Source organism: Aquila chrysaetos, chromosome 1, assembly GCF_900496995.4.
Source record: "Aquila chrysaetos chrysaetos chromosome 1, bAquChr1.4, whole genome shotgun sequence".
Lineage (NCBI taxonomy): Eukaryota > Metazoa > Chordata > Aves > Accipitriformes > Accipitridae > Aquila > Aquila chrysaetos.
Genome location: NC_044004.1, coordinates 17596781 through 17623408, shown reverse-complemented (window position 1 = coordinate 17623408; position 26628 = coordinate 17596781). Strand labels below are relative to the sequence as shown.

General features: G+C 36.7%; 1 protein-coding gene across 1 annotated transcript in view; it reads left to right on the top strand.

The window, feature by feature from the left end:
- FAM184B (family with sequence similarity 184 member B) overlaps window positions 1-25354 on the top strand; it is a 48968-nt gene extending 23614 nt beyond the window's left edge. Inside the window, 11 exon segments of the mRNA XM_030026252.2 lie at window positions 5422-5532; window positions 14436-14648; window positions 15891-16044; window positions 17074-17186; window positions 17608-17792; window positions 20718-20847; window positions 20849-20865; window positions 22315-22432; window positions 22613-22717; window positions 23435-23640; window positions 25127-25354. Of these exon segments, the coding sequence (XP_029882112.1) occupies window positions 5422-5532; window positions 14436-14648; window positions 15891-16044; window positions 17074-17186; window positions 17608-17792; window positions 20718-20847; window positions 20849-20865; window positions 22315-22432; window positions 22613-22717; window positions 23435-23640; window positions 25127-25217 (1443 nt within the window). The 3' untranslated portion in view covers window positions 25218-25354.
- The last annotated feature ends 1274 nt before the right edge of the window (window positions 25355-26628 follow it).

Genomic DNA, 26628 nt, shown 5'->3' with positions numbered 1-26628 from the left:
AGTGGCAGACTGGGAAAACAGAAACATTTCTTTCATCAGTAATACCTCTGTTCATTAGTAAATACTAGCAAGAAAAGCTGTTATAAGGCTTGAAAAATAAAAGGACTGATGTTTAAGCAAGATGAATTTTCTGTTTTCTCCTTAGTGTATGCCAAGAGGTTTGAGACCTCTAGATGAAAGGCATCACATTAGTGCACATATATTATTATTACAGTGGAAGAGAGAATAGAAAGGATGACAAGTCATTAAGTCAGATCTGTTCAGTCTAGTTTTGGAAGAATTTTGGCATATGCCAGAGGTAAAAGGAACAAGCTTACCTTTAAGTTTTCAACTACAGAGAGTGTTAAACACAAGTTAGTTTTAACCCATGAGGTTTTACTCAGCATTCATATAGGAAAAAATGGCAATTTTGTCTAAGTGAATATTGTAGTATTATGTTAGACGTCTGGGAAACTGAGACTAGAACCTCCAGAAACAGAACATTAAATATGGTTCAAATTTTTGCCTTTAGTTATGGACAGACAATTCCCAGCAAAGTCTGTAGGAGCCGATTTTTCAGGTTTTAGGCATCTGTATTATGTATTATGTTACAAACTATTGTACTTCAGCAACTGGAAAAAAAAACCCAAACTAATATTCATTAACTTTTAGCACAAGTTGTTGTGAAATTTATGGAAGTATATCTTGTTGCAAGTTTAGGGTAATCTCAGACATCTTTTAGATGGTAACTCTTGATGAGTGTTTACTTTACAGTGATGCCTACATCTGAGGGAATGGCTCCACATTACAAATATTCTGGCAGCAGAGACTGTTTAAGGATATGGAACAGCAAAAAATGCATTTAAACCAGCTCTGTAGGTGAAAGATTTATATCATGGAACTGCACCAAGAGAGAAAATGACCATTTATTTCAGATGACAAAAAAAGAACATATATAATAAACATAGAAGTAACGTCATGCATATTTTAGGATTTGGAAATGTAGCTTAAGGGAACGTAACAAGAAATTCTGGGATCAAAAGGTATAGTGAAAAAAGTGGAGGAAGTTCTAAATGTAGTCAAAGAGAGAAATACACTTCAAGAGAAGGAAATCCTGCAAAAAGCAGGTAAGATGCTCATTAATGTCATTCTGAAGTATTTCCCCTGTTAGTAGTCACATTGGAAATTCCACAAGTTAGTTATGGTATTTGAAATGTAAATTTTGATACCACAGAAGATAGGGAAACTATATTGAATTCCCAAAGCAAAGCTATTAATAAAGTAGATGAACTGAAACATCAAGTAACACAGCTGCAGCAAATGACTTCTACCAAACAGAGCCAGAACAAGAGCGGCTCTGAAGATGTGCAAGAGCTTAAACAGGTAGTTTGCTCTCAAATATTCAAAGGCATGGCATGCCAAAAGTACTGAAAACAATGTCATTTTTCTTTTAAGATTAATGGCTTTTGGGTTATTCTACAGCAGTCAATCCTGTAAGATTCCGAGATCTCTGACCTCATCCAGTGGAATACTGACTTGTGTTCATAACCTGAAGTACATAAGTTGCTCCAATGACAGCAAAGGAACTACTGACATCCTTGAGCTAGACCAGGGCAGAATGTTCAACTTCTTCTGTAACCAAAACCTTAAAGACAACAAGGTCCAAGGCAGACTTTCTCTGTTGAGGTGAAGTTGGAATACTGATTTATCTTTCTTAACTATAGAAAACACTTACTCAGAAAAGCTATGCAGAAATAATACCAGGAATAAACTCAGTACAATGAGGAATGTATGTATCCTGAGACTTCCCTCTGTACAATGTCTCCCCTTAAACACTTGTCCAGCCTCGAATCTTTTCTATATTTGTTCAGTTCTCCTAGAATATTGTTATGCTAGCATTCTGGAAAAGTAGACCTGGCATCAGAGACATAACAAAAACCAAATTGTCCTTTGTGCTGTTTCACAGAACTAAGGTTGTCCTTGAGGAAGCCTACATGGTTGGAAGTGAGTCACACACCCAAACTCAAACCAGAACAGAACCCCCTGCCCCCCATCCCTAGGCTGCAGAAGAGGCATAGAGCCCTGAATCACAACAGTTCTACACTGTTAACTAACATAAAGCCAATATTTTTCAGTGGAGTATATCCACCTTAATAGCATATTCCCTACAAAATAGAATACTGCAACCCCAGAATTCTACTCTGGTTTTGTTATATTATATAGCTAGTGTGTTTTATGGACTGTAGAAATTGTAGTTATGTAAAAAGAGGGTATGAACAGAAGACACAGAGAACTTGATTTGTAAGGGCAAGCATCAGTCCCATAAGGAAAAGATTTGTCTGAAGGAATAGCTGTTAAAAGGACTCGAAGATCTTGTAATGAAGCATGCAAAGGAAATCAAGCCAGTCTAAAACTTCATGGAAGCTGAAAGAAAAAAATGCAGAAGGTAGGAATGTTCTTCTATTTATAGATGCTCTAATTCATCTGGTTTTAATCTTATTGGTCACAGTGACATCATTTGAATTATCCTCACTTGAGGCACTTTGAATTAACATAAAATGCAAGGATTTTCTCGCTATGGTCTTACTGGGGAAAAAAAAAAAAGAAAAAAAAAAGTCAAGCTGATGTATTTCTGAAAAGCTCCACAGGCAGAAAGGTGAATTTATCCTTGATGTGATAAACTGCCTTCTTAGCAACACTTATCCTTGCATGCTTTGCTTGTGACAGTTGGAGTGATTAATATATTTCCTGATGAAAAATGTATTGTAGGTGTATTCCAATTTCTGACTTAAATTTCCATGGATTGCTGCTGTGAAATACTCAAATACATTGATTTAATAAAAATTTTGCATTGTTTAGGCAGAGGATCTAATTCTGCAAAGTGTTGGTAAATGGATTCAGAGAGCAGGTGTTACCAATGAAGTGACAACTAGTTACAAATACATGCATATATGTGTCCTTATTTAACTTTAGTCAGAAAGAATGCCGATCTTCTCGTGGATCCAGGCAGGTTAACTAAGCAATACCTTCTCTCAATGTGTTTTAAGTGGCTGAGCTGTAATTTTTGTTGTCAGTATGCACTAGCAGCGATTGGCTTAAGAGATTCTTCAAAGGATTTCATCACAACTGCTGTCTGTGGCTGAATCCTTTGGCTTCAGGAAATTTGCAATCTGTAATGTTTCTTTGCAGTAGGAACCTAAATGTGAGCTGTATTCTATTCAAATGGAGGAAAACCTTGAAACACGTGTTTAGTTTTAAGCACGTTTTAATGCTTAGTGAAGCTTACAACTCAGTGCATGCCCAAGTGGTTTGCTAAATTTGGGCATAAACTGAGGAGGAATTTAGTTTCTGTCTCCTAAAGTACTTTTGTGTTTGTCAGACATCTCGTAGACAGAAGAAAATTTGATTAGAGCAGTTTGTAGAATTGGACAATCAGACTACTGGTCAAGCATTCGTTAGACCCTTCTTGGTGCTAAGAATGTACTTCTAACCATTTTTCCCAGTTTTAATGCTGCTATACCTTTCCAAGTTCAACATTTACTTGAGAATAATCAAATCACTTGCTGACAAGTTGTGAAGTCATAAAAAGCATGCAGCTCCTATCACTAAACGTTGAGCTTCATAGTACCTTCTAGATTTTGGAGACTAGGAATTGTGTTAAGTGCTTGTCAGAAGAATTAATTTCTGCCCAATGAAACTGCTGAAGTTTATACATTTATGCAATCTCATTTCTCAAAAAGAACCTGTGTGAGTAAATTATTTTATCTGATTGTGGAAGTGCTCAGTTTGATCACTATGTGAAGATGCATTTCTTCAAGTTACACAGTTACACTATCAAGTACAAGCCTTATGAAAAGGATTTTGCCTTTTATATAGTGTATTCTTTAATGTGAATAAGTTCGTACAGGTATACTTAAAATGATACCAGGCTGAAGCTCCTTATGCAAGTCAGATCAAATTTAAATATCAAACACTTTATACTTTAGTAAAAAAGGCATAACAGTAGGCATTTATTGCTTCTAACCATCTCTTCTTAGAGATTCATATTAATTAAATCAGAAAAATCTTGAGTTAGTAAAACGTAAATAAAATTACAGTCTTTTTCATTACTAATGCTGTTTATATCCTCTGGTGCAATTAAGGCCTGTAACAGCTATTTGAGAAGTGTTATATCTATTTTCCAGATGAAAAATTAAGATATAGAGAAGGAAGTCAGCAGAGTTGCAGTGAAAATGCTGCAAACACCTGATCTTCAGGTTTTAATAAAAAAGACCATTATATCATCTCCTTTTCTTACAGTCAGAATTAAAGCTAATTTCTCCCTTGCAATATTCATGTCTCTGTGTTTGATCCTTTAATTGCTACCTAAGAGTTTTCCTGTTTTTAAACTGTGAAATGCTAATGTATTCTTCTTTATTTAATTACGAGTTGCAAGGAAGAGGTCAGTATTGCTTGTGCTTCTGTTTCCTAATATCATGCCATCCTCCCAATGATTATCATTTTCTTAGTTTTTAGGTACTTCTTCTGTTATCTTGAATTCTTAAGTCATTGTGCTATAAAAATGGGGGTGGGGGCCGCTGATACAGGACGGGGGAGGTGTTAAATTGCTATTTTTTTCTGTTTCCTTCATCTGTGGTGTCTGAAAATATGGTAGAATATTTTTTTTGAGTCAGCAAATTGGCACAAATAGGAAGAGCAAGCACACTAATAAGCTTGTAATATATATCACTTCAGGACATTTCTAGAAGTTGCACATTCAGTCTTTCTGCGATAAACGATTGCTCACATTTGCTACAAACGATTGCTACAAGCTCATGGTCACTGTCTTGCAAGTGGTATTATCATGGATTTTTCAAAAACTATTTCCAGCAATAAGGTGATAATATGGTCTTCAATTTTTTATTTTATTTTATTTTTACTTCCTCACTGGGATTTTCTTCATGGATGCTATAACATAGTGCTTCCTTTGATGCCCTTTTCCACTAATTGCCCATTAGTTAGTAATCTGGTTTTATATGGTCAATGTATATTTATGTTTTTTCAGATCTTGTGGGGACTCTTGCATACTAAATTATTTTTGAACGCTAACACCACTCAAGGGAAAACAGTCTGACTCTTGATGCTGTACAGTTTTCCACCTCAGGGAAGCTTTCAGTAGAAGATTAGGATTATGTGAGCTGTATTGTCTAACACTAGTATTAGAAAGAACCAAACCAAACTCTTAATACATCTTTGATTGAATAATACATGAGTGACGTTAAAAGGCAGTAGCATGTATTATTGTGTAAACAGTAGCATGTATTACTGTGTAAACTGCTCTATTATCTAGGGTAATGGAGAAGAAATGTTCTTTCTTTTTCATGCTGCATGTTTTGTCCCAGCTATTGCATGCTCTTTTTTTTTCTTTTTTTTTTTTTTTTTTTTTTTTTTTTTTTACTTTAGGAGCTCCAGACACAGCTAGAGGAATTTAAAAGAAAATCTGAGTGTGAACAAAAGCAACTAGAGAAAGAGAAGGAAGTCCTAAATGGGAAACTTCAAAACTCTTCACTTGAGGTAAACTGGTCATAAATGTAACCCAGTAGTGAAAGGGCTCTTCATTTTTCCTCTCACCTGAGAGATTCTTGATTAGATTTTAATTGTATTTGCTGTGACTATCATTCAGGAAAATATGCAAGGACTTTAGATAGAAATAACAGAAATTACTGCTTCTGAACATCTATGAAGATTTTGACAAGCCTATTTATTTTGATGAATTTCATATATTGCTCTTTGGAGATATACTAAGGCTTTTTGATGAGGAGTTTGGCTACATCAGGGTTGGATGGTGACTCTGACTGTTAGTCTGTATACAGGGCTAAGGGAGATTAGAATCTTCCTCACAGCTGTTGTTGACTTTCTGATTTAGTTTTTTTGTGTGTAGACATGTAAAAGGGCCTGCTTGCTTGGTCCCTTGAGCAAGAGAATTGAATGGAAAAAAGGTCAAATAGATCATTGTTTCTGTTCCGCCTGCTTTGATGGTAAGGGTGGTAACTGAAGCAGATTGGAATGTGCAAAAAGTGAGTATATATTAGTAGTTAGGTATGCCTCCCTCTGTGTTCTCAAGATCAAGAATGACATAGAGAAAGCATTGTGACCCCAAAGTAGCTCTGAGGATGTCATAGTTTATGTACTGTTCCCCACTCTGGTTACACCCAAGTCATAATGAAAATCTGCAGACATGGATTAATCTGGAAATAAATACCTGAGATGTGTTAGTATTAGATTATTTACTTATAACAGCTGTAAGGTATACAGTTGCAATGTAACAGTTGCAAGCCAAGTGGTGCAAATTTTCCAGATTAGGACATCTACCAAAATATTATACAGGAAAGTGTCACTATTTGAAAAGCCATAACAGGTTGAATAAATAATTTTCTGCCAAAACAAAAGCAGAACTCCTACAAGGCAATTATTTACCCAAGTAAACAATTCACCTTTAAAATTTCTGACAACTGTGAATACACGTTTTCTCCCTCTCAGGTGTTCCCTTTTGTGTTGTTCAGTTCTTCTTGGCAAATGCTATCTGCTTTAAAATGTTACGTACAAGTTATTTCCTTTTCTTCAGTGTGATCATGTGAAGTTTTTGCCTGCAAACATTTTGATACTTTTATCTCATGGATAAGCTATAAAACAACTGCTTTAACAGAACTGAAATCAATGCCCTAGTGAAAAGTTGTGATGATGCTCAGTGCTGCATTTATTTTTCTACGCCAAGTATATCATTGCATTTGGTACCTTTTTCAGAAGAACAATGAAATGATTTGTGATTGTTCATTCTGGGAGATTATGGGTGAATGGACATGTTTTCACCATGAGAATTTTTCACCCATTTCTTTGGTTTTTTTTCCTGCCAATCCATGTTTTGAGGCTCCAAGATTTTATTAAGCAAAATGAGGATGTTCCCAAATATACAAAATTTCTTCAGTCTAGTTCCAGAAAAAGTAACGAACAACAGGAATGAAGTAGCTCACACTGTGGAACTACTGAATTACAGATAGCCACTGTTGTTCTAAGTGGCCGTCTATGATTTCCATTGCTTTATATCTTCACTGATTCTAACCAATTTCACTTCCAGGAAGTTCAGTGGGAGCTTGCATGGGAACAGCTCCACAGAATTTGAAGACCTAGATCTTTCTCAGATGGCATTTGGAGACTCTGAGTGGCCATAATAAGCTCTTTTTGAGTGTTTGATGACAGAAAAAGGACAGATAGGCTCATCGGGGGACTAAGCAAGATGTTGGCTCCCCTCTCCTACCCGCTTCCCCTTTCTCACATGCCATTACTTGTGCTTGGTGCAACATGTTCCAGCAATCAGGGCATGTGTTGTGGTCATTTACCATGTAACACCGTGTTTTTCTCCCATTCATGCTGTACTAGCTGTACTAGTTTTGAGTGCAGCATGGCCTTTTCCCTTTCATTTCTCCTGTAAAACAGATTGTTCCATTGTGGTATCACAATTGGATTCTAACATTCTATCCATTTCCCAGTCTTAGAAATACAGAATTTAAGTGTAGTTCTTAAAGTTCTAGCTAAATCCTGTTTTTAGTTTTCATTACACATTTCTGCATGCCACAGTTTCTGCAGGTTCTTCTTTGAGAGAATTTCAGGTCAATCCAACCTGGACGTATCCAGAGTGACTTCTTTGCACCTAATGCAAAACATGGGTTCTTAGAAATCCATTGTCTTTATTCTTTTCCAAATTTCCCTAAATGTATATATTTCTAAATGTATATATTTCTACAACAATAACTTAGTCCATTCAAAGCTGAAAATTTACCATGATATTCTGGCATCCCTGGGTAATGCCTGAAAGTTATACTGGTTTGAGGTGTGAGGGAAAGAGATGGAAGGAAGGAGTAGTGGCACACTGTCTGATCTCATAGTATTGTGTATATGCATGCAGGTGGTGTATTCCAATGAAAGGTCTCAAAAGTCTTATGTCATGAAGCAATTATTGTTCAGGTTTTGCAGATGGAAAAAGTGAGGCAGTGAGTCATCAAATTACTTTTCTTGAAGTCACACATTCAGGACAGAAAAATATCTTAGAATCTAACAATGCTCCCAAAAGGGAGGAAATGCTCCCTCTGAAGAGAAATTTTGCATTTTTCTTGGTACTCTATAAGTTACTTTCTGAACCAATTACTTGGCAGTACTCAGGGAAGTAGTTTCAACTTACAATACTTTTCTTCTATAAAGATGTGAATATTCACAGCCAAGAAACCACCATTGACTATACAACATTATGTTTCACTGAGGGCATGATTCCCATCTGGGAACCTTTGCAATGGCTCAGCCCAGAGCTTCCGCCTGAAAGGTTAGGCAATGTGCTGTTACTAATCCAGTTCTAACCTGGATACAATTTCAGATCTAAAAATAGCTTCCTTGGCTGCATAAGGCACATTTTTGGTTGGGCTGACATAGCTAGAACACTATGGAGAGTAGACAGAATCATGATAATTTCATCTCTCTGGGGATGCACTTCAAAGTAGTGGCATTTCTGTATTACTAAGATTTTTCTGGATAAAGAAATCAGATTCACACCTGTGTGCTCCTTTGGAAGGAAGGATGTGAGATTCTGTCTGAGTCAAATGCTAATTCATTAGAAGTTCTCCAGTTACTTGCTTTTGCACTACAGGATCTCTTCAACATGTGTTAAAGGGGCTATTCTGGAATTAGAAGGTACATAAAATGGAAGCACAGGCATCACCTTGAGGTGATATATCTTTGCACAATCCTAGCACAGCAATGCCCAAAGCCTTGACAGAGATCTTGTAGGCACCACCAAATAGCAGCAGTAGAGATGTGCCTAGTGTGTTCACACCTGTCCTTCTAGTCAGGAATTGCCATAAATTTAGGAAGGCAGTTAACTGTGAACTTAACTGAAGTAACTGTGAAATAAGCCTAAAGACAACAGTAAAATATAATCTCATTATTTTGTTGTTAGTTCTTGTACCATGTTACCGTTTTGATGTAATAGCATCCTAGTATGAGTACAACCCTGTAGCATTTGGGTGCCGTATTTTAACTCTCTGAACAAATTCTCAATTGTGGTGACTCTTCTGTAATACATCAAAAGGCAGTTTTAAGTCTTTTATATAAATTCATCCCCTGGCAATGTGCTGAGAAACTCAGATCTTTGTACTTAAAAGATACAGGAAGTCAAAATATTCTCTCTGATTCCAACTTTAGATCTTGCCTTTGAGATTTCACATTTCTTACATACAATAAATAAAAGAAGGGGAGAGCAGACATAAGATAGACTTAAAGTTTTCATAGTGCTTGCAAGCACAGTGAATTAAAGTCATCAAAGCAGAAGTCAAACAGGGGAGCCAACTGTGATGGCATGCACGGCCTTATACTTGCCCAGTATTTTTGTCCATGGGCTCTCAAAGTCTGAGAGGTACTTCTGCAAAAGAATCAAGCCATCCTTCCCAGGAGAAGGACAGTAATTATGGTTAGAAAAGAATGAAACTTCAAAGACTTTTGAAATATTTCAAAACTTATCTTTTAGAAATAGTTACTCATTTTTTCTTTACTTGGAAGACAGTGGGAGGCAAGATCAGCTATCCTAAGAAAGGGCAAGTGCAAACATAACCCTGAAATTTGAAAATAATTCAGCAGAGCCTAGAAAAATACCGTTGCCTGGAGTTTATACTGTGGATAGGTATTAGTTGCACCTTTAAGACCACTTTATGCCATTCTGGTGGATAAAAGTAAATGAATAATGGTATTAGAGGTATAGTTTTCTCAAGAGGTTTTGTTTTGCAGCAGGAAGACATTATAAAACAATGTTGCTGGTCTGTTAATAGTAGAAGGAGCCAAATAGATTCTGGACTGATGTGAGTTGGCATAGTTTCATTGGCTTAAATGTTGCTTCACCGGTTTTACAAATTGAGGGTCTGGCTATCTGTTTTGAAGTAATGAAACACAATAAAATGCCTGGGCACTGCAAAATATTCCAGGGAAGGATTTGCACTGGTGATTTGAAAGCCCTTTTAACTGAAAAACAGGAGAAGGAAACCTGATGGGATAGAAATGTTTGTTTCATAACCTTTAATATCTTAGAAGTAGCAGGATTCATGAGAAAGAGTATGTTTATATCCTTGATATATTTGTGTAGGTCTTTTTCCCTAAATCACTGAAAAAATAATGTTTTCAGAAATACTTTTCCATCTGATTTCTTACTACGTTATGTTTTCTGCTGCTACCAATTTACAGCTTAGCCTATTTCTAGTTAGTATGATCTTATATTTCATGCTAGTAGTGCTTTGAACCAATAATTGTCTATGAAGAGAGTCTGAAAGGTTAAAATGTTGTGACCACAGCTGAAGTCTCTTTTCATCTTCCCCACCTAAATGAATATTTAATTTGCAAAAGCGACATTTGCAGGCGACATTTCTCCTGTTTCCAATTTTTCTATTAGAAAATATACAGCCTACTTTTCTGGCACATCTTTTTTTACTCATTGGCTTACTTTCAGGAAACCCAGAAAAAAAATGCATGCTTGAGTGTAGTAGTGCTAATGCATATTACATCAGCTGATACAGGGAACTGTACAGCATTAAGTGTTTCACATCAAAGGTTAGTTTTATAAGGAACTGCAGTACCTAACAACTTCAGTGTTTCCTTTCTTTATATAGGAAAACATTGGTGAGTTCAATAGGCATTAAGACAAAGTAAATGTTTTATCTATAACCAGAAGCCAAAGTGCCCATTTAGTTAAATCTTATGATTTATCACTTATTTAAAAAAAAAAAAATAAAAATTGCAGCAGCTTTGGAAACAAAGGTATGGTTGGCAAGTGGTTCTGGCATCTGCCTGTTCTTGGAGTATATCCAGGCTACAGATAGATCCCATCACACAGATCCCATCACACAGACACATTAAAGACAATTAATGTTTTTCATTAACAATAACATTTAGCAGTTATTTTTCACTAGTTTGTTCAGACAGATAGTTTTCTTTGTGTTTAGTTGGATGACACAAAGGAAGAAGCCAAGAAACGACTGGATGATTAGGTAACTTAAACTCACAGTTTGGGGCAGCTAGGTGCTCTTTCAAATTTGCTAACTCAAATCAATTTATTTAGATAGCTTCAGTGAAATTCAAATGTACCATGTTGGTTTGAAATTGTTTAAGAAGCGGTAAAACTAATCTGTCATTTTCTGGCACTTGAAAGAGAACAAAATAAAAAACTTGATTCACAAAGCACTGGGTGAAAGAATGTTTGTTTTCTTATCCACCAACCTAGCATTCCATGATGTATGGGAGACCTAGGCTTGGTTGTGTTGTTTTTTCTTCTGTCAGCTTTATCACCATTTAAAGAGTTCCCTTGTCATGGGGCTGTAGGCTAAAACAGGGTGAGCTACAGTGTGTCACCTGTTGCCACTTCTTCACTTGTATATTAAGTTCCCATTGGACAACCTAGGCCTTCATCACTTGGGTGCATGTCCCAGCTACCTTCAGATGCACACGCACGTACTCTCTTGCTTTCTTGGTTTTTCTGTGCCTCCGTGCTTCCTTTCTCTCTCTCACACACACAAAGCAGAACCACCGCTGACATCTATTCATTTATTCACATTTATTCACATTCACCTATGTTCTGTGAATAAAGCCATTTGTCTCCTTGCAAATGATGAAATAATTTAAATTTTAAAAACATTGAATTCAGTCTGGAGGAAATATTTTAATTTTTCATTTTGATGTGTACATTCAAAAATGTTTCCTTTGGATTGATTTGACTAGAAGTTTTATTGATTACTTGGTTTGGCCACCAAATAGGATAAAGTCAACTGCCCAAGCTGGTAGCTTTGCTAAAGAGCTTTTTTAGCAAGGTTCATCTTTGCTTGCAGACTTCTGTCATGTCTAAATTACAGATATTGTTATAGATCTCAGAACATGTGAAACATCAGTAATAAACTGATGCAATAAACTAAACATCTACCCCACCTGGTAAAGGAAATCCACATTAATTATAATAGTAGTATGACCCTTTCTGAGCAAGCCATTGGAAGGGGTTCAGAAGGAAACTGAAGTACGAGATCAGTGATGACAGTAATGACCACCACCAATTAATTGGAGAAAAGGAACCTGACTTGTGGATTTGAAGTAAAGGACAAACTCTATTTAAATGGAAGGAACACGGCATACTGACTTGTGTATAGGAACAGCAGTTCTGCAGCTGTAAACATACTAAAAAATGGAACAGTAATTCTTTCTTGTAGCTGCTTACAGAGGAACAGAAACCAGATTTAGTAAAGGAAGTTATGACGTTCTCATGAGATGTGTGTGTTCAACAGGTTTTGAGTTATCTCCGCAGCACATGAAGTCCATGAACATTCATGTTTCATATGAATTGTGCTTACATAGAAATAAATCATCTTCATCTGATACTCTGTGAGTGCAAACTTTTTACTCAAAATTATAAACTACCAACAGACCAAATAGAGCAAGTTTTTACAATGTTTTCAGGCCCTTATTTAGTTGCTCTGTAGAAAAACCAATTAAAATAGGACAAATCGATCAAGTAGAAATAATTCTTTCTAAGCTGTGGGTGTCTCCAAAAAAAAAAAAAAAAAAGGTTCACATTCATTTTTCTTCTTTAACACCAGGATTCATTTCTGGGACATAAAGACTTGTATAAATTCTGGAGAGAAGGGAGCAGGTGCCAGGAAATGGTAGAAGCAGAAATCGGGACTAGAAGTGAAGACAAGTCAAGGTACAATGTAGTTGAAGGTTGTGGTCATAAAGTGGGAGTACAGAATGTCCTTTCTCCAAAAGGAGTTGAAACCCTGGGAACTGATAGAAGCTCTGTGGTTTGCAGCATTTTGAGCCTTCAGAGCACAGTTCTGTGCTGGGAACCTACGAGAATAATAGAGGCTTAAAGACTACATGAATAAGGGCTGTGATCCATCTGGGAATGGAGAAGGGCCTCAGGAGAGGGAAAGGAGAGAACGCATCCTTTGGAGGAGAGAAGCCAGCATGCTCAACCAGTGTGAGAAAGAACAGAGCCATTAGCTAGCAGGAGTACATTTAGCCATCATCAGAAAGGATTCCTATGATTTAGAGAGATCTGGTATAGCTCATTAATATCTCCCTTTGGACAGTGCAATGCTGACTGTGGCCATGAAGTTAATGAGCAGTAAGGGCTTGGCACAGCATGTCTCCTATTCTCTTATGTAACACAAAATATGCCAGAAAGTGCTATGAGAATGAAATGTGGAAGGATACAGACACCTTAGCCCACTTAGTACATCTTCATCCAGTTTTTGTGGTGCTGCATCAGAAAGGACCACAAGTGTGCAGCTGAAGTTACAAGCAACTATTTACCTAGCTAAAGCTTCAGTGCTTCCTCAACTAAACAAACTGTCTGCAGTATGCATGGAAAAAAAAAATGAGGGCCACACTGAAGAAGAGAAAAAGAACATGTATTAGTGTAGAGGAAAGAACAGGATGGGGTCACAGGTTATAATCTGTACTATATCCGATTTGCAGCTGTGTGTAATGTCATTTGAATAATTTAAAGACACATGAAATTCTAAGGAAGCCAATTTCTTCCTTTCATAGTTTGAATTCTGTTTGTCTAAGACTGGAAAGTACAAGTATATAAAAATTGGAAAACAGACCATCTTCTTTCACATGCTTCCAAAAAGAAAAGGCAAGAGACATAAGGTTTTGCAGGAGGCATGGCAGAGCAGAAGAGCAGACTTGGAAGTCAGATACAGCAGCAAAAATGCTAATTGGCCTTACTAATTATGCATGCTCCCTCTATGTTCTGCAGTTTTTCAGAATTTCACAGCTATGAAGTTAGGAATGGCAAATTTAAGAAGGGCAAATACAAATTTTTGCTGAAAGCTCAGAAAACCTGCCAAATGGGAAAGAGAACAAACTCTTTCCTTCCTCACCAAGTTATTCTTATAAATGGGTATTTTTTTGTTACTGTTTTGTCAGCCATTATAGACATGTCTACTGTATTTAGTAATTAAGCTAAGAGAGGGGAAAAGATAAAACAAATCTGAAGCGTGATGTGCAGAATTCTTGTTTCCATTGGTTCTAATCTACTGCTTTATATAAATGGACTCTGCAGTGTTAAATCTCCAGGATGACAATAACCACAGCCTTAGGCCTGCCTCCTGATTTGTGCCATCATTATTGTGCAAGTTGAACTATGGATTGTACGTATGAGATGGAGACAATTTGAAAAGAAATAATTTCAGAAAAGTACTTGATGGGCAACAGACAGTATACGCAAAAGGGATGTCATTCTTCACTGAAAAAAGGGCTCCTTGCATGAAATAAGCATCTTGCTGTTATTCATAGAGCAATACAAGTTCATAAAATGTACTTAAATTTACATCAGTCCTCTCCATTGTGAATGCAGCCATTAATCCTATCCTGCTGACTTACTTTTCTGGAAGGTGGCTCAGCTGAAGCAAATATTAGATCAACAAGCAAATAATTTCAAGGAGTCACTGAAGAAACATAATCTGCAGTCCAACAAAGAAAAAGAGAAGCTTCTGCAAGATCTTCAAAATACCATTAAAGAAAACCAGAATGTTAAACTGCAGCTGGAGGCTTCACATCAAAAAGTCTTAAAAATGTTGGAGAAAAGCAAAGATCAGGAACTCAAGGTCAGTTTACAACATACTACTGTAAAAAATCGTATTTGTGGGATAAACCATATTAGTTAGAGCCGATTATCAAAACTAGGTTATCTCCAGTTATCTTAATGATGGATTGCTATTGTTGCACATAATGAATTATTCTGTGATTTTGAAACCTCATCATCTTTAGGTTGTTTTTTTTTTTAAATTTAATATTTGAGCTTAGACCATAGTGTGAATGAAATAGTTTCATAAAATAATATAGCCTACCCTCTACAGTTAGGCTGCGATGAATACAAGCTCCTCTAGCTGTGCTCTTGCTTCAGAAATACAAGGGAATTCCTAACTGTATTATTAACAGGACTCAGTTTTATTCTTTTTCATCCATTATTAATTTATACATAAATACTTTAAAAGAACTATAATAGACATGTATAATGATTTGTATTGCCTTAGATACCTTCAAGAAATCAGTTCTGTAAGTGGATAACCAAACTTTTAAAGGTTCAAGTGGATTTATTTCAGTGACAAAATGTTAATGCAATAACTGAGATTCTAAAGAATGTTGCTGTTTGAGAAAAAAAAATCAACTTAAAAAATCCAGATGGGATTGTGACATGGAGTTCAGATGTCCCCATTGATATTGCACACCTTAGGGAAAACCTAGTTATATGTATTAAAAACACCCTAAGTAGAATTTAATATCTTGTTTATATATTCAGAATAAAATCCCAGCTTTAACAAAACCAAGCTGAAGGCAGTAAGCTGGTAAAAATGAAACTGAGGATAAGAGTTTGCTCTCAGAGCCACTACAGAGCAACTGCTCCATTGTTCACAGTGTATCAGCAGCACTTCTAATGACAGTGGAAGTTTTAGCCAAGAACAATACAAGGAAAGATAGAACCTTTGTCTGACACACTATGATAAGTAATGACATACAGGTCAAATCTGGGGGACTTTGTATGTTGAATAATAAAACATCTTTCTAATGCCAAATAGATCAAAGATGTCAGTGTTACTATTTCATAATGTACAACAAATCTAATAGATATCTTGACAATTTCTCTTGTCCCTATAAATTTATATTTTTAACTAAATTTATCTGATTTTTTATTCTTGTGTTGATGAAGTATCATGTAAAGTGGTGATGAAAATAAAAGTTCTACAGTGAAAGACCAGACTCATCCTGGCATTACAAGTAAAACAACAAGGTGATAAATAGGCTCCAACTACTTTGTTTTTGGGGGGGGGTGGGGCTTTTGCTTACAGGAAGCAGAAGAACGTTTGAAAAAGGAATTTAATGAGACTTTCAAGATCCAACATCAGTCTCATAGGCTGGAAATACAAACCTTGGAAGAGAAAGCAAAGAAAAAATTACATGATGAACTCGAGCAGATACAGAAGCAGCAAACCCTGTTGCTAGGTATAATGTCGCATGTCATTGATTATATGCTGAGAAGCACTGACTTTCCTCCCATTCGTTTTCTTTCCCATCTTCTGGGAACTCAGGTCTTTGTGAATCTCCTTTTCCATACCCTGCAATTTTAGGAATACAGACTTAATATTCTTTGTTAACCTAGCTCTCAACTGTTAGCTGCAGAACGTTGCTAGGAGAGTAGTCTGGTGTACAACATTCAAGTATGCATTATCAGGTATATTAAATTAGAATATTGTAGTTAGTGTAAATGACTTTCCTGCTTTTTCTGTGATGTGAAGAACTATTATATGTGGTTCAAGTCTGTTCTGTTGAGTTCAGCAGTGGAGATCAGTTGCTCCATACATATTGTTTAGTCAGTTTAGAAGGTTTTCATAAACTCTTCAGAACTAAACAGAACACTGCATTAGGAGGACCTGTAATATCTCCGGGTTTGAACTCAGGTTATTAAAGCTCATCTATAAAAGGTTTTCTAATTAAAGAAAGAATCATCTGAAAGTACCTTAAGTACAAACTGGATTCTCTTCTTGGTTTTTTTTTTCAGTAATTCGAATTTGCTAGAAAGATCTGTTGCTCTCTAAAGTTTATATGTCCAATAGATAAATTCTGAAGACCAACTTCCAGAAAAATTGTAGGGAGACAATAGAGCTCTCCTCAGTCTGCCTTATGGCCCTCTATAAAACACCAGTGGACTTAACAGGGAATCTCAGGCGTGCTCCAATAAAGTTCAAGGTTAGAAGAAGCAATTATAGTGATTTAGTCTGCAAAACAACTGCCACAGTATTACCTCTCTGATTCTGATATTGAATCATTGCTGTAGTAGCTCCATATCTTCTTACTATTGCTCAGCTGAGTTACTTGTTGAGTAATAGGAGGCCATTATACTTAATGGCAAAGGAGTTGAGGAACAAAGCAAAATGTAATGTATTAATGTTTTCATCTACATTGTCTATATCTACCTTCCCCATCCAGCTGGCCTCTGACTGCTTTAACAATTGTCTGTCTGATTATTACTAGGATCTGTAAGGATGGAACTGTCTGAGCAACAGACATTGTGCACTAATCTCAAGAAACAAATAGAAGAACTCCAAATGGAGCTGAGGAGTGTGAGGACACTGAAGAAGCAACAGGCAAGAATCCAATTCCTATTTCGTTGCCATGTTGTGTTTGGCGAAAGCAATAGTATCAAATTCCTCTCTCCAGAGATAATAAAAGTGTACAGAATCTCCTACAGAAATGGAATGGGTTTCCTTCCCTTAGGTCACATCTTAAAATGTTAGTATTGTTTATCATCTTTTCCCTATGGGCAGGCTTTTTTTCCGTTTAAAGATCAGAATCTACAACACAATAAATGAATGTTACAATAAAATAAATTTTATGGGGACTATAAAATATGTTCAGGAAGTTTTGATCACAGATTTTGTCTTTCACATAGAATTGCACATATAATTGAAAAATCAGTTCACAAAAATTCCATGCACACAATTCCAGTGAGCTCTTCGCGTTAAATAGTTAGAGGCTGTGAATAACTAAATTTGGCCTTTTTCTTAGGAAGGAAGTAGCCAGAGCCAGATCAGATCTCTTCATGATGAGCTGGAAAAATGTCAGAGTGAAATTTCCGAACTCAAGAAAGAGAATTTACTTTTGAAGGACACAATGGAGCTACTCAGTGCTGAGTTGGAGTCGCAGAAGCAAGAAGCTGCACAGCTTCAGGATAGGGAGAAACAGCACAGAAGGTTTGCCTTAAATTCACACTTCATAGTGCTATCTAGAGAGTCAACAATGATGCCAGCATCAGAGGTGTTCTAAATGTGAGGAGTGTCAGAATCTCTCCTTTCTAAAGTACTAATTTTAGAGGTTAGGAGTTTTGCAAAAGTAGTAGTTCATTTCACATTTCTCTCCAGCCATAATAAAAGCATTTGAACTAACTGTTCATTATGTCACAGAGAACTACGTCCAGTGTAGCCCCACAGGAGTGACCTGAGAAAATCTGCGTAACGTCAGCCTTTGAAAGGCACTTGAAGAAATAAAGAAATCCCAGATTCACCCAAGAGCTATTAAAAAAAAAAAGTAGAAGTCTCTGAGAATGAATACCAGGTTTTTTACGTGCTCTCTGTAGCTGAAACCAAAGGGTTGTTAATGCGAAAGGAGACACTTGAGAATGCCTTATGTTCTCTGTGAGACTGCTTTGGCTGTAACAGCCAGCTTTGCACTGGGGGAGTAAGGGCAGTGATAGCAGACACTGACAGTGCCTCTGAGCTGATGGAAGCCTGGAGCTGTAATATGCTGTCAGGGCACAGGAGGGCAAGCTGACTAGTAGTCTTGGCTGTCTTTGTAGAAGGTGGACCATATCCTCTTGGTGTAGCCACAGGCTCGAAGCACGTGTTGCATTGCAGTAATAGCAGTCTTCCCATCTGTGTACAGAAAAAGTACAGGACTTACCTTTTACATGGGAGACAAGACTGGGGTTCACTGTCCAGTGCATTTGTATGGCTGTTGAATCCTTTGAAGTTTCTGGGTGATCATACTTAACACGTTCTCTTTGCAGAGAGATTGAGGGATCTGGTTCATGGGTAACTTTCAATTCATTTCTGCAATGGTGTAGAATGTATGCCCCTAACTACTCAAGATGTATATATAAAAGGATTTCTGAAGAGTATACCCTTAAAGGAATCTTTAAAATCATGTCCTATATAGTCTGGAGAAAAGCACTCAAGGGATACAGAGTCTCTCAGCAGACTGTCAGAGTAGCCAGAGTAATTCCGTTTCTGTCTACCAGTCAGTAGGTATTTAAAGAACGAGAAAGAAACTTTTTTTTTTTTCCTTTGCACTCTTTGGAGAGTTACTTGAAAGTGACTTCCATTTCAAGCTTTTGAAGCAAGATCAACAGAAAGAATTGCAAACCAGAGAGTTTCATCAGTGCCCTGCAGCTACCTTGAAGGAATTTAGAGCCTCTGTTCATGAAGAGAATTATTATTCACATGTCAGTGATGAGGTCTAAAAGGCCTCAAATGCTAAAGCTGCTGGGCTGGAGGATAATCTCTACAGGGGATAGATGGTGTAGCTCTACTACAGTAAGCATTTGAGAAGGAAGCATTAATGGAAATTATGTGAGGAGGAATCCTTCAAATAACAGAAGGTAGAACCAAAGAGCTCAAATGGTCCTAGGCACCTGATACAGGCTGCTCTGAAATTAACCCATGGAAGATCTGGAACGTTAACTTGCAGCTCATTTTGCTTTTGCAGGACCAATAATTTGGGTAGAGGAATAGTTAAATCGGTGAGTGCATATAAATAACAGCTTTTTTACTGTTACTTTAACAACAGTGACCTTGTCTTATGCTATATAGTTGTTTCTGATTTGAAAGCTGATAGTGGTTTGTTATTTGCATGTGCCAAATTTTTATAACCAATTACTTAAAATTACTATTCCTACTGTTGCCAAGTAAGTGAAACTAGTAATCTTCTTGAAGTAATCATTCCCATTTCCATTCTTGTGAATTGTGTGAATTCCATCTCCAGCACAGAAACCTTTTGTAAGGACTAGGATGAGGGCAGCCAAAGTTTTTTTTTATGCAAAGAGAGGACAAGTCCCAAAATGGCTATTCTGAAGGAAAGCTTTTATTCTACCCCTGAAGAACCATTTCAGGGATTCTGCTCCCATTTTCACTCTTATTTTTCTGCTGCTTATTTTGTACCACGTGCCAAATCAATCACTCCCATGGCTGTGCTCTAATTTCAAGGGCTGAAACCTTTCATGGGCCTTTTGGCCTTTCCTAAAGCATTTCAGAAACAAGTGAAAGGGGCTTGGAAATACACTAAAAAGAAAAAAAAAAAGGTAAACAATATGTGAAAATTACAATTGTTAATCTCCTGAGTTTGACATTTCTGTTTGTTGTTTAATCAGTAAACAACAGAACATGGGCTTTGCATTGAGTTAATGTAAAAGTTTCTCCAAGGTTTAACAAAATGTTAGCAAACAAAAGGCAACAAGCTAACAATGATTCTTCAGTAGAAGTCTATGGGGTTGGTATCAGAAAGCAATGTTATGGCTAGGCTTGAAAAAATGTTAGGCATTTCTTAGTTTTCAATTGATGGTGTTAATCAAATAGCAGTATCTTTCAAAATATATTGTCTATTAAAAACAAATGTAGTTAAAGGCATTGTTATAACATTTCTTACCTTCACTTTTTAAAAAAAATTATTTTTAGGACAGTGGTAGGCAGTATTAAATGTTTCTGGTGCCATGATGTGAGGAAATACAGCATCAGGGCCTCATGTTAAAATCCCAGAGATTTCAAAATAATTTTGCTTGATACAAGTGAGTTTCTATGGTACTTTATTGTCATGTTTGACCATTAAGATTAATGTACAAACTAACCATAGACAGAATATCAATAGCATCATTATATAAAACAGACCCTCTGTTTCCTGAAGGCTGAAGGTCTCCAAATAATTTTCCTCTTCCTCAGTGTTAGTATGGTTCTGCTTCAGATTGCAACTGAAGTGTCAAAGTCAAATCAGTAAGCAGAAGCCCAGAGCTGTGCCCAGTTAACTACCTTTGTAGTCAATAAAAGACCTCAAAACTGCATGCTTTGATCGATGATAATAAACTAGTATTGAAACATGACAATTCAGACATATTTTAATACCAATGAAAGGCTACTGGTAGAAGACCTCAATATCAAGCATAAAAAAGAACTGGACATACTGAAACAAGATCACTGGAAGGAAATCGAAAACATACTATCTGATTTCAGCAGCAGTCGGGCACATCTCCAAGCAAAGATTTTTCTCCTTAGAAACTGAGTAAGTCATTTAAAGAAACTGGCTCATACTGGCAATGAGTTCTGTTTGAAATTATTATTCTTAGTATGTATAATATTTAATTACTCACAGGTAGAATATTACAAGCACTGAACTAGAAGTGTATAGGTATTTCCTTTGCAAACACAAAAAGACCCAGATATATTGTAATAAACTGTATATTTTTTAATGTAAAGCACTACACATACGGTTTTACAATGCTAAACTAAAACCTGCACTTGCAATTGAAGCATCTTGCAATTTTATGAAGTGTAAAATCATCTTTGTCACAGATGATACCAGAGGCCTTGATCCATGATCTTATACTTAATTTTGTTCAGCAGAGCAGCATCTTGGAGGTTAAGCTCTTGCTCATCCTCACTCCCTTGCAAATTTCCCAGGACAGCCCCCACTAACTCATGTAAATAAATGCACTTTGCAACCCCCTGTGGAGTTAAGTAGTTCTGTGGTGCTTCAGACTGTACAGGAGAGGCCACTCAGAAATAATCCCTTGTCCTTTTCTCTTATCCCAGCTGTGCGGCATAGGTCCAGAAGAGAGACCTACTTGCATGTAAGCAGGTCTCAGACCATTCAGATGTTAAGATTTATCTTTTATCTAAACTCTGAGATGATACACTAAATTAAGTGTATAAGATGGGGGGGGGGGGGGGGGGGGGGAGTCCTCTCAAAAATGTTTACCCTCACCAAAAAAGCCCCACAAAATGGTGGTTTGTATTCTGCAATACATTTCTCAGTATGGCAGCTGAACTTCGTAACACTCAGTTTCTCAAGCAGCAAAATTCATTAATTTGGCTGATGAAATACTGACTTGTTTTCTCATGGGTCAGTCAAATGTATGTTTCCACACCATCTCTAAGAAGGTGTAAGTTCTCATTTGAATCTTTTCCCCTGATTAAGGCATTTAAAGAGCTGAACTCACACTACAGGTTTTGACTTAGAGGGTTCACTAAAGCAGCATGTATATCCAAGCCTCTCTTTTCATGCAAGTTATAGGAATTGAGTATTTCTGAGGCCTCTATCAAATATAGTTGGAAACAGCCTGTGGATTATAAAGTTATTGGGTCAGAAAAGAGAACAAATAGGTTAATACAGACATGCATAGATACTGCTACACAGATTTTTTTTCTTCAGGAAACTAGACTAGCAATGTGATGTGCAAGCTTGTTAGTATTTTACACCAGGGCCTGGATTTTACACTGGACAGGTGTTGTGGGTTAACCCTGGTGGCAGTTTATTTTGGAAATCCACAATATTCCATACTTATATGTAATCCATGTACAGATGCCTATTTTTAAAAAACGCTATTTTATCAGAAAGGCCTGACTATGTCCCTGTATTTTAGGCTTGGAATTTAGGGCAGAGTACAACCCCGGGTATCTCTTGAACCTGGTCTGAGGAAGTTTTTTCCGGTCTGGATTTTCTTTGGTACAGACTTAAAGAATTAGAAGAACAGTCAAGAAAGTGGGAGTCCAGATCAGAAGATACACACTTTATAAGCTGTCTGCAAGACAAATTAAGTGAGAGAGAAGAGATTATCAACCAGCTGGCAGTAAGATTTCATTTTATATGTACATACATAGTTTGGAATCTGTTGGAAGGCTCTATTCAGTGTTTCACATGTTGCTTCAGACTTATACTTTCTGTTCTAGAATATTTTGACAAATATATGTTTCCATTTCAACTTCCAACAAATAGATGTTTCCATACACATAACTTTCTTTCCCTTTAGGAAGGAAGAAAATTTCAGCATTCACTTATAGCCAACACTGAATCTTACAGGAATCGATCATTTTCTTTCAACCCTAATACAGGATGCTTGACTCCTTCCATGAAGGTAAGATGGGCAATGCAATTAAAATCACAAATTGTGATGTTTTATTGCTATTTGAATCATACAGATGATCAGGACAATAAAGGTCCTAATTATTTTTTAAGGTAATGTTACTCGGTAGAATTCTTTCCAGTAACATAACCTACAGTCAAGTGCTGAGTATAACATAAGTTCAGTAGAAGTATATATGCACATAGATACAGGTGTTTAAGCAAATATAAAACACTAGAACTCCAAAGATGCCAGTCTTCCACTGGGATAAGCACAACCATCACTTGCAGATTTGGGAGCTGCTTGCAGATTTGGGAGTTGGTATTTGGGATATTGCATGCATCAAGGAAAATTATGAATTGTGTTTGGGCTGTGCAGGCTTTGCCCTTATCATTCCAGCCCCTCTGTATGATACTGTCTATAAGTAGTCATGGAAAGAAGGGAGGTCAGGTTGGTGGAAAGCACCGAACTGAGCTCTGCAAAGCTACTGGCTTTGATGTATCTAAAACCTCAAGGTCAAATAAACAAGTTGTTTTAATTGGACTGCCTAATCCATGGATCCTCACAGCATACCCTGACAATGTATTTTAAATGCCAACAGCAAAAGATGGGAATCTTCATTTTTGGGTACTCCTCACAAGATATCTGGGAATGAGGTATTGTTGAGGTTTTATAGTATAAAGTGTTAAAAAAAAAATGTGTAATGAAGTTTTCTGTTACAATAAAAAGCAGCAGAAGAAAACGGTTGAGGTGCCCAGTCGTGTTGTCAGCGTTCCGAATTTAGCTTCCTACGCAAAGAGCTTTTTGAGCTGTGACTTGAAATCAAAAAGAAGTGCTCCTCAAATAACAAAATCTACAAGCTTAGACCCGGGTCCCGGCTGCCTCAGGGTGGGCTCTCCATCAGCACAGTCCTCAGACAGCAGTGCTGCCACAAGGTATTTGTCCATTTTGCAGTGACTTATAAGATGATAAATGAAATTGTATTCAGAATCTTGCAGGCAATTCAAACACATAAGACCTTTGGAAATAAACAATGATGTAAGGTTCCTGTCATGCAGTGAAATCCGTGTGTTCAATTCTCTGCAGAGGGACCCAGAACTTACTGCAGAAGTAGGCTATAATCACTACCCAGCAAAGCTTATGCTTGCAACCCCTCTTGGTACAAAAAAAGAGGATTTGCAAGTTTTTAACTAAGAATGTAGTTAAGAGTGAACATGGCTGTTTAAAACTTCAGGCACATATCAGTGGTTCTGTTAAGGATGTGTTTTCCTTCTTTCTTTTGTTTCTTTGCTTTCTACTTGGCAGATGTAGACAGTGTATTTTTATTTTAGGAGGTATTTGAATGAATCTAGGCTAATCATTTGGCAAAGGGTTTAGAGGTTTAAAAATTGATTAGCAGATACTTAACTAAAAACTTCTTAGTTTGATGTTTTTTCTCTGAAAAGCTTGAATTTTTCTTCAAATTTATGAGTTATTTAGTGTTTAAATAAACATGACTGAACTATCTCTTCAAGAAAATTAAAAATGTATGTAGTTAACATTATGCAGTTATAATGATAAATTTAAAAAAAAACCAACAACCTACCACTCTACTTCATACTATACCACTACAAAAGCCAGCCTTCTCACCTAGCTCCTAGTGGAGTTTAGTTTTTGTGTAAATTGTGTGCTAGAGAGTGCTTTCCTTGAAGGCAGATGGTGCTGACTGCTGCCAAAGACAATAACCCAGGACACAGGCTTGGATCCAGTTTGGCAATTCCTACACCTTAAAGATAAAAGCATTCTGTGTCATGCCAGAAGACTGCCAAGGCAAATCAGATTTGTATTTTAAAGGGAAACGTACAGGGACACTGAGGGTAGCTTGGCTGCTACTTACTTACTCTTTTAAATCAGTCAATCATAAATGAAGTCATATTTCCTACTATAAGCTAACTGAATGTATTAAAAAAGCATCCTGAATGCTGAAAAATCAGGGACTGTGTAATAAATAGAATTGATTATAAAAGCCAGTTAATATTCAGATAAATCTTTCAGTTCCAAATAAACTTTTACCCAACATTTTCAATGCATAAAGTGTATTTCATATTTTAAAGAGTGAATTGCAGCTGCCATTTTCTGATTTTCAAGACTTCATATTCTTGAAGCATGGGGTTTTTTTGAGATGTCAAGATTTATGTTCAAACATTTCTCCATAGCTGTTTAGCTCTCCTTCACTCTTTCCTTTGTGTTACTGCCAGTGCTGTTAGCTCAGTTACCTGGCTAGCACAGATCCCACTAGAAATTGTAGCTGGCACCTTTTGGCCTCATCCAGCTCATGTGACCACAGATCCATTAATAGGATCATTAGTTTTTCCAGGAAAAAAGTATTAAATATTGATAAGGTTCTAAGTAAGTGATGCTAATGCTTATTTGTTTGCACAGGACACATGGCAATGAACCACCACAAACTAAAGATGACCTAAACCAAGACCCTCAGCATCAAGAATGGTTTACTAAATATTTTTCATTTTAAAGCAAACTATTTCCATACTTCTCAGAATTACTAGAAAAGCTGTTCCTGTTTCCTTTTAGGGAATGATAGTCCAATATATAATTTAGGAAGGGAAAAAAAAAAAGGGAAGATGTAATTTCCAAGTAAATATTTAGGAACAACTGCACTCTCTTACATCTAATTACTACAGAGTTATAAGGATGGATTTCAGAAAAATGCATTTTTTTAACAACCTCTGTAAAAAATGAAGAAAAAGCAAAGTTCTGGATACTGTTACATGAAGAGACTTTTTACTCAAGAGACTGTACTACTCCATAATTACATTAAATATGTAATTTGGTCTCTGATACGTCCTGTCAATCTGGCTCCAGCTGAAAAAAAGATCTTACTTCTGTAGGTGATTTCTGTAAGTTTACACATTTGCTTCATCAGCTGTTTAAAATGATTTCTGCATTAATGTAATTTTTTAAGTTTTTAATAGGTTTTTGTTAAACTTATTTTAAGCTGTACAGCATGCAGTATAACTCCAAGAACAGCATGTTTATAGCAGGCTGGTTTAGAAATAGTTTCTGGTTTGCTTAATAAACTGTTTTGTATAGTCTGCGTTGCAATATAATATTCCTGTTGCACTTCAATACATGTAACAATCAGCCTGATAAATTAGGGTAATATGTAAGTACGAACATTAAAACTTGCTTGTAAATCATCCATTTTCATGTTTTGCAAAATAGTGCTATGTTATGCTGAAGTGTGAGTCAGACTGATACACCGAGTTCCAGATTTATGGGAACTGCATACTTGTACATTTTATCTCAATATTGTTCTTACGCCAACCGAAATGCAAAGTGGGCGAATGACTACATTTATCAGATCATGCTAGCTAACTCATTACTGGGAGGAAAGACAGTCATGAAGAAATTAACCCTCAGGTAATTCATCAACAAATGTGAAAGGCAGGGAATTGTGCAACCAGCAGCCTAGTGTTTTATGACAAGATAGTTCATCTTCAACTGCTGTACAATTTGAATCCCCATTTAATTTCAACCAGCAGGGCCCAGCTACATAGCAAATTTTACGTGTGCAAAGAGCGATACCTCCAGCCTAACCTTCTTACATCAAACAGCCAGCAAGAACTGTACCAACAGATGCAAGCACTTACTACAAAACAGCCACTGCACCTCACCCATGGTAAAAAGGTGGCAGATAGGGCAGAATGCTTCTACAAGCCAATACTTTTCATCCCAGCTGTTTAGTATTTTTTCCAAGATGAACTGTTCGGTTTGGAAGAAGACTTTGGCATCAGATTTGGCAAAAAGACACTTTTTATACATGCAATCAAGAAGGGGATAAAACAGTGTGCAGTAAGTAACACTGAGGAGTGCCTTGGTATCTGTGAGAAGATCAGGTATGTATAGGGCTAAGTTTTTTGTTA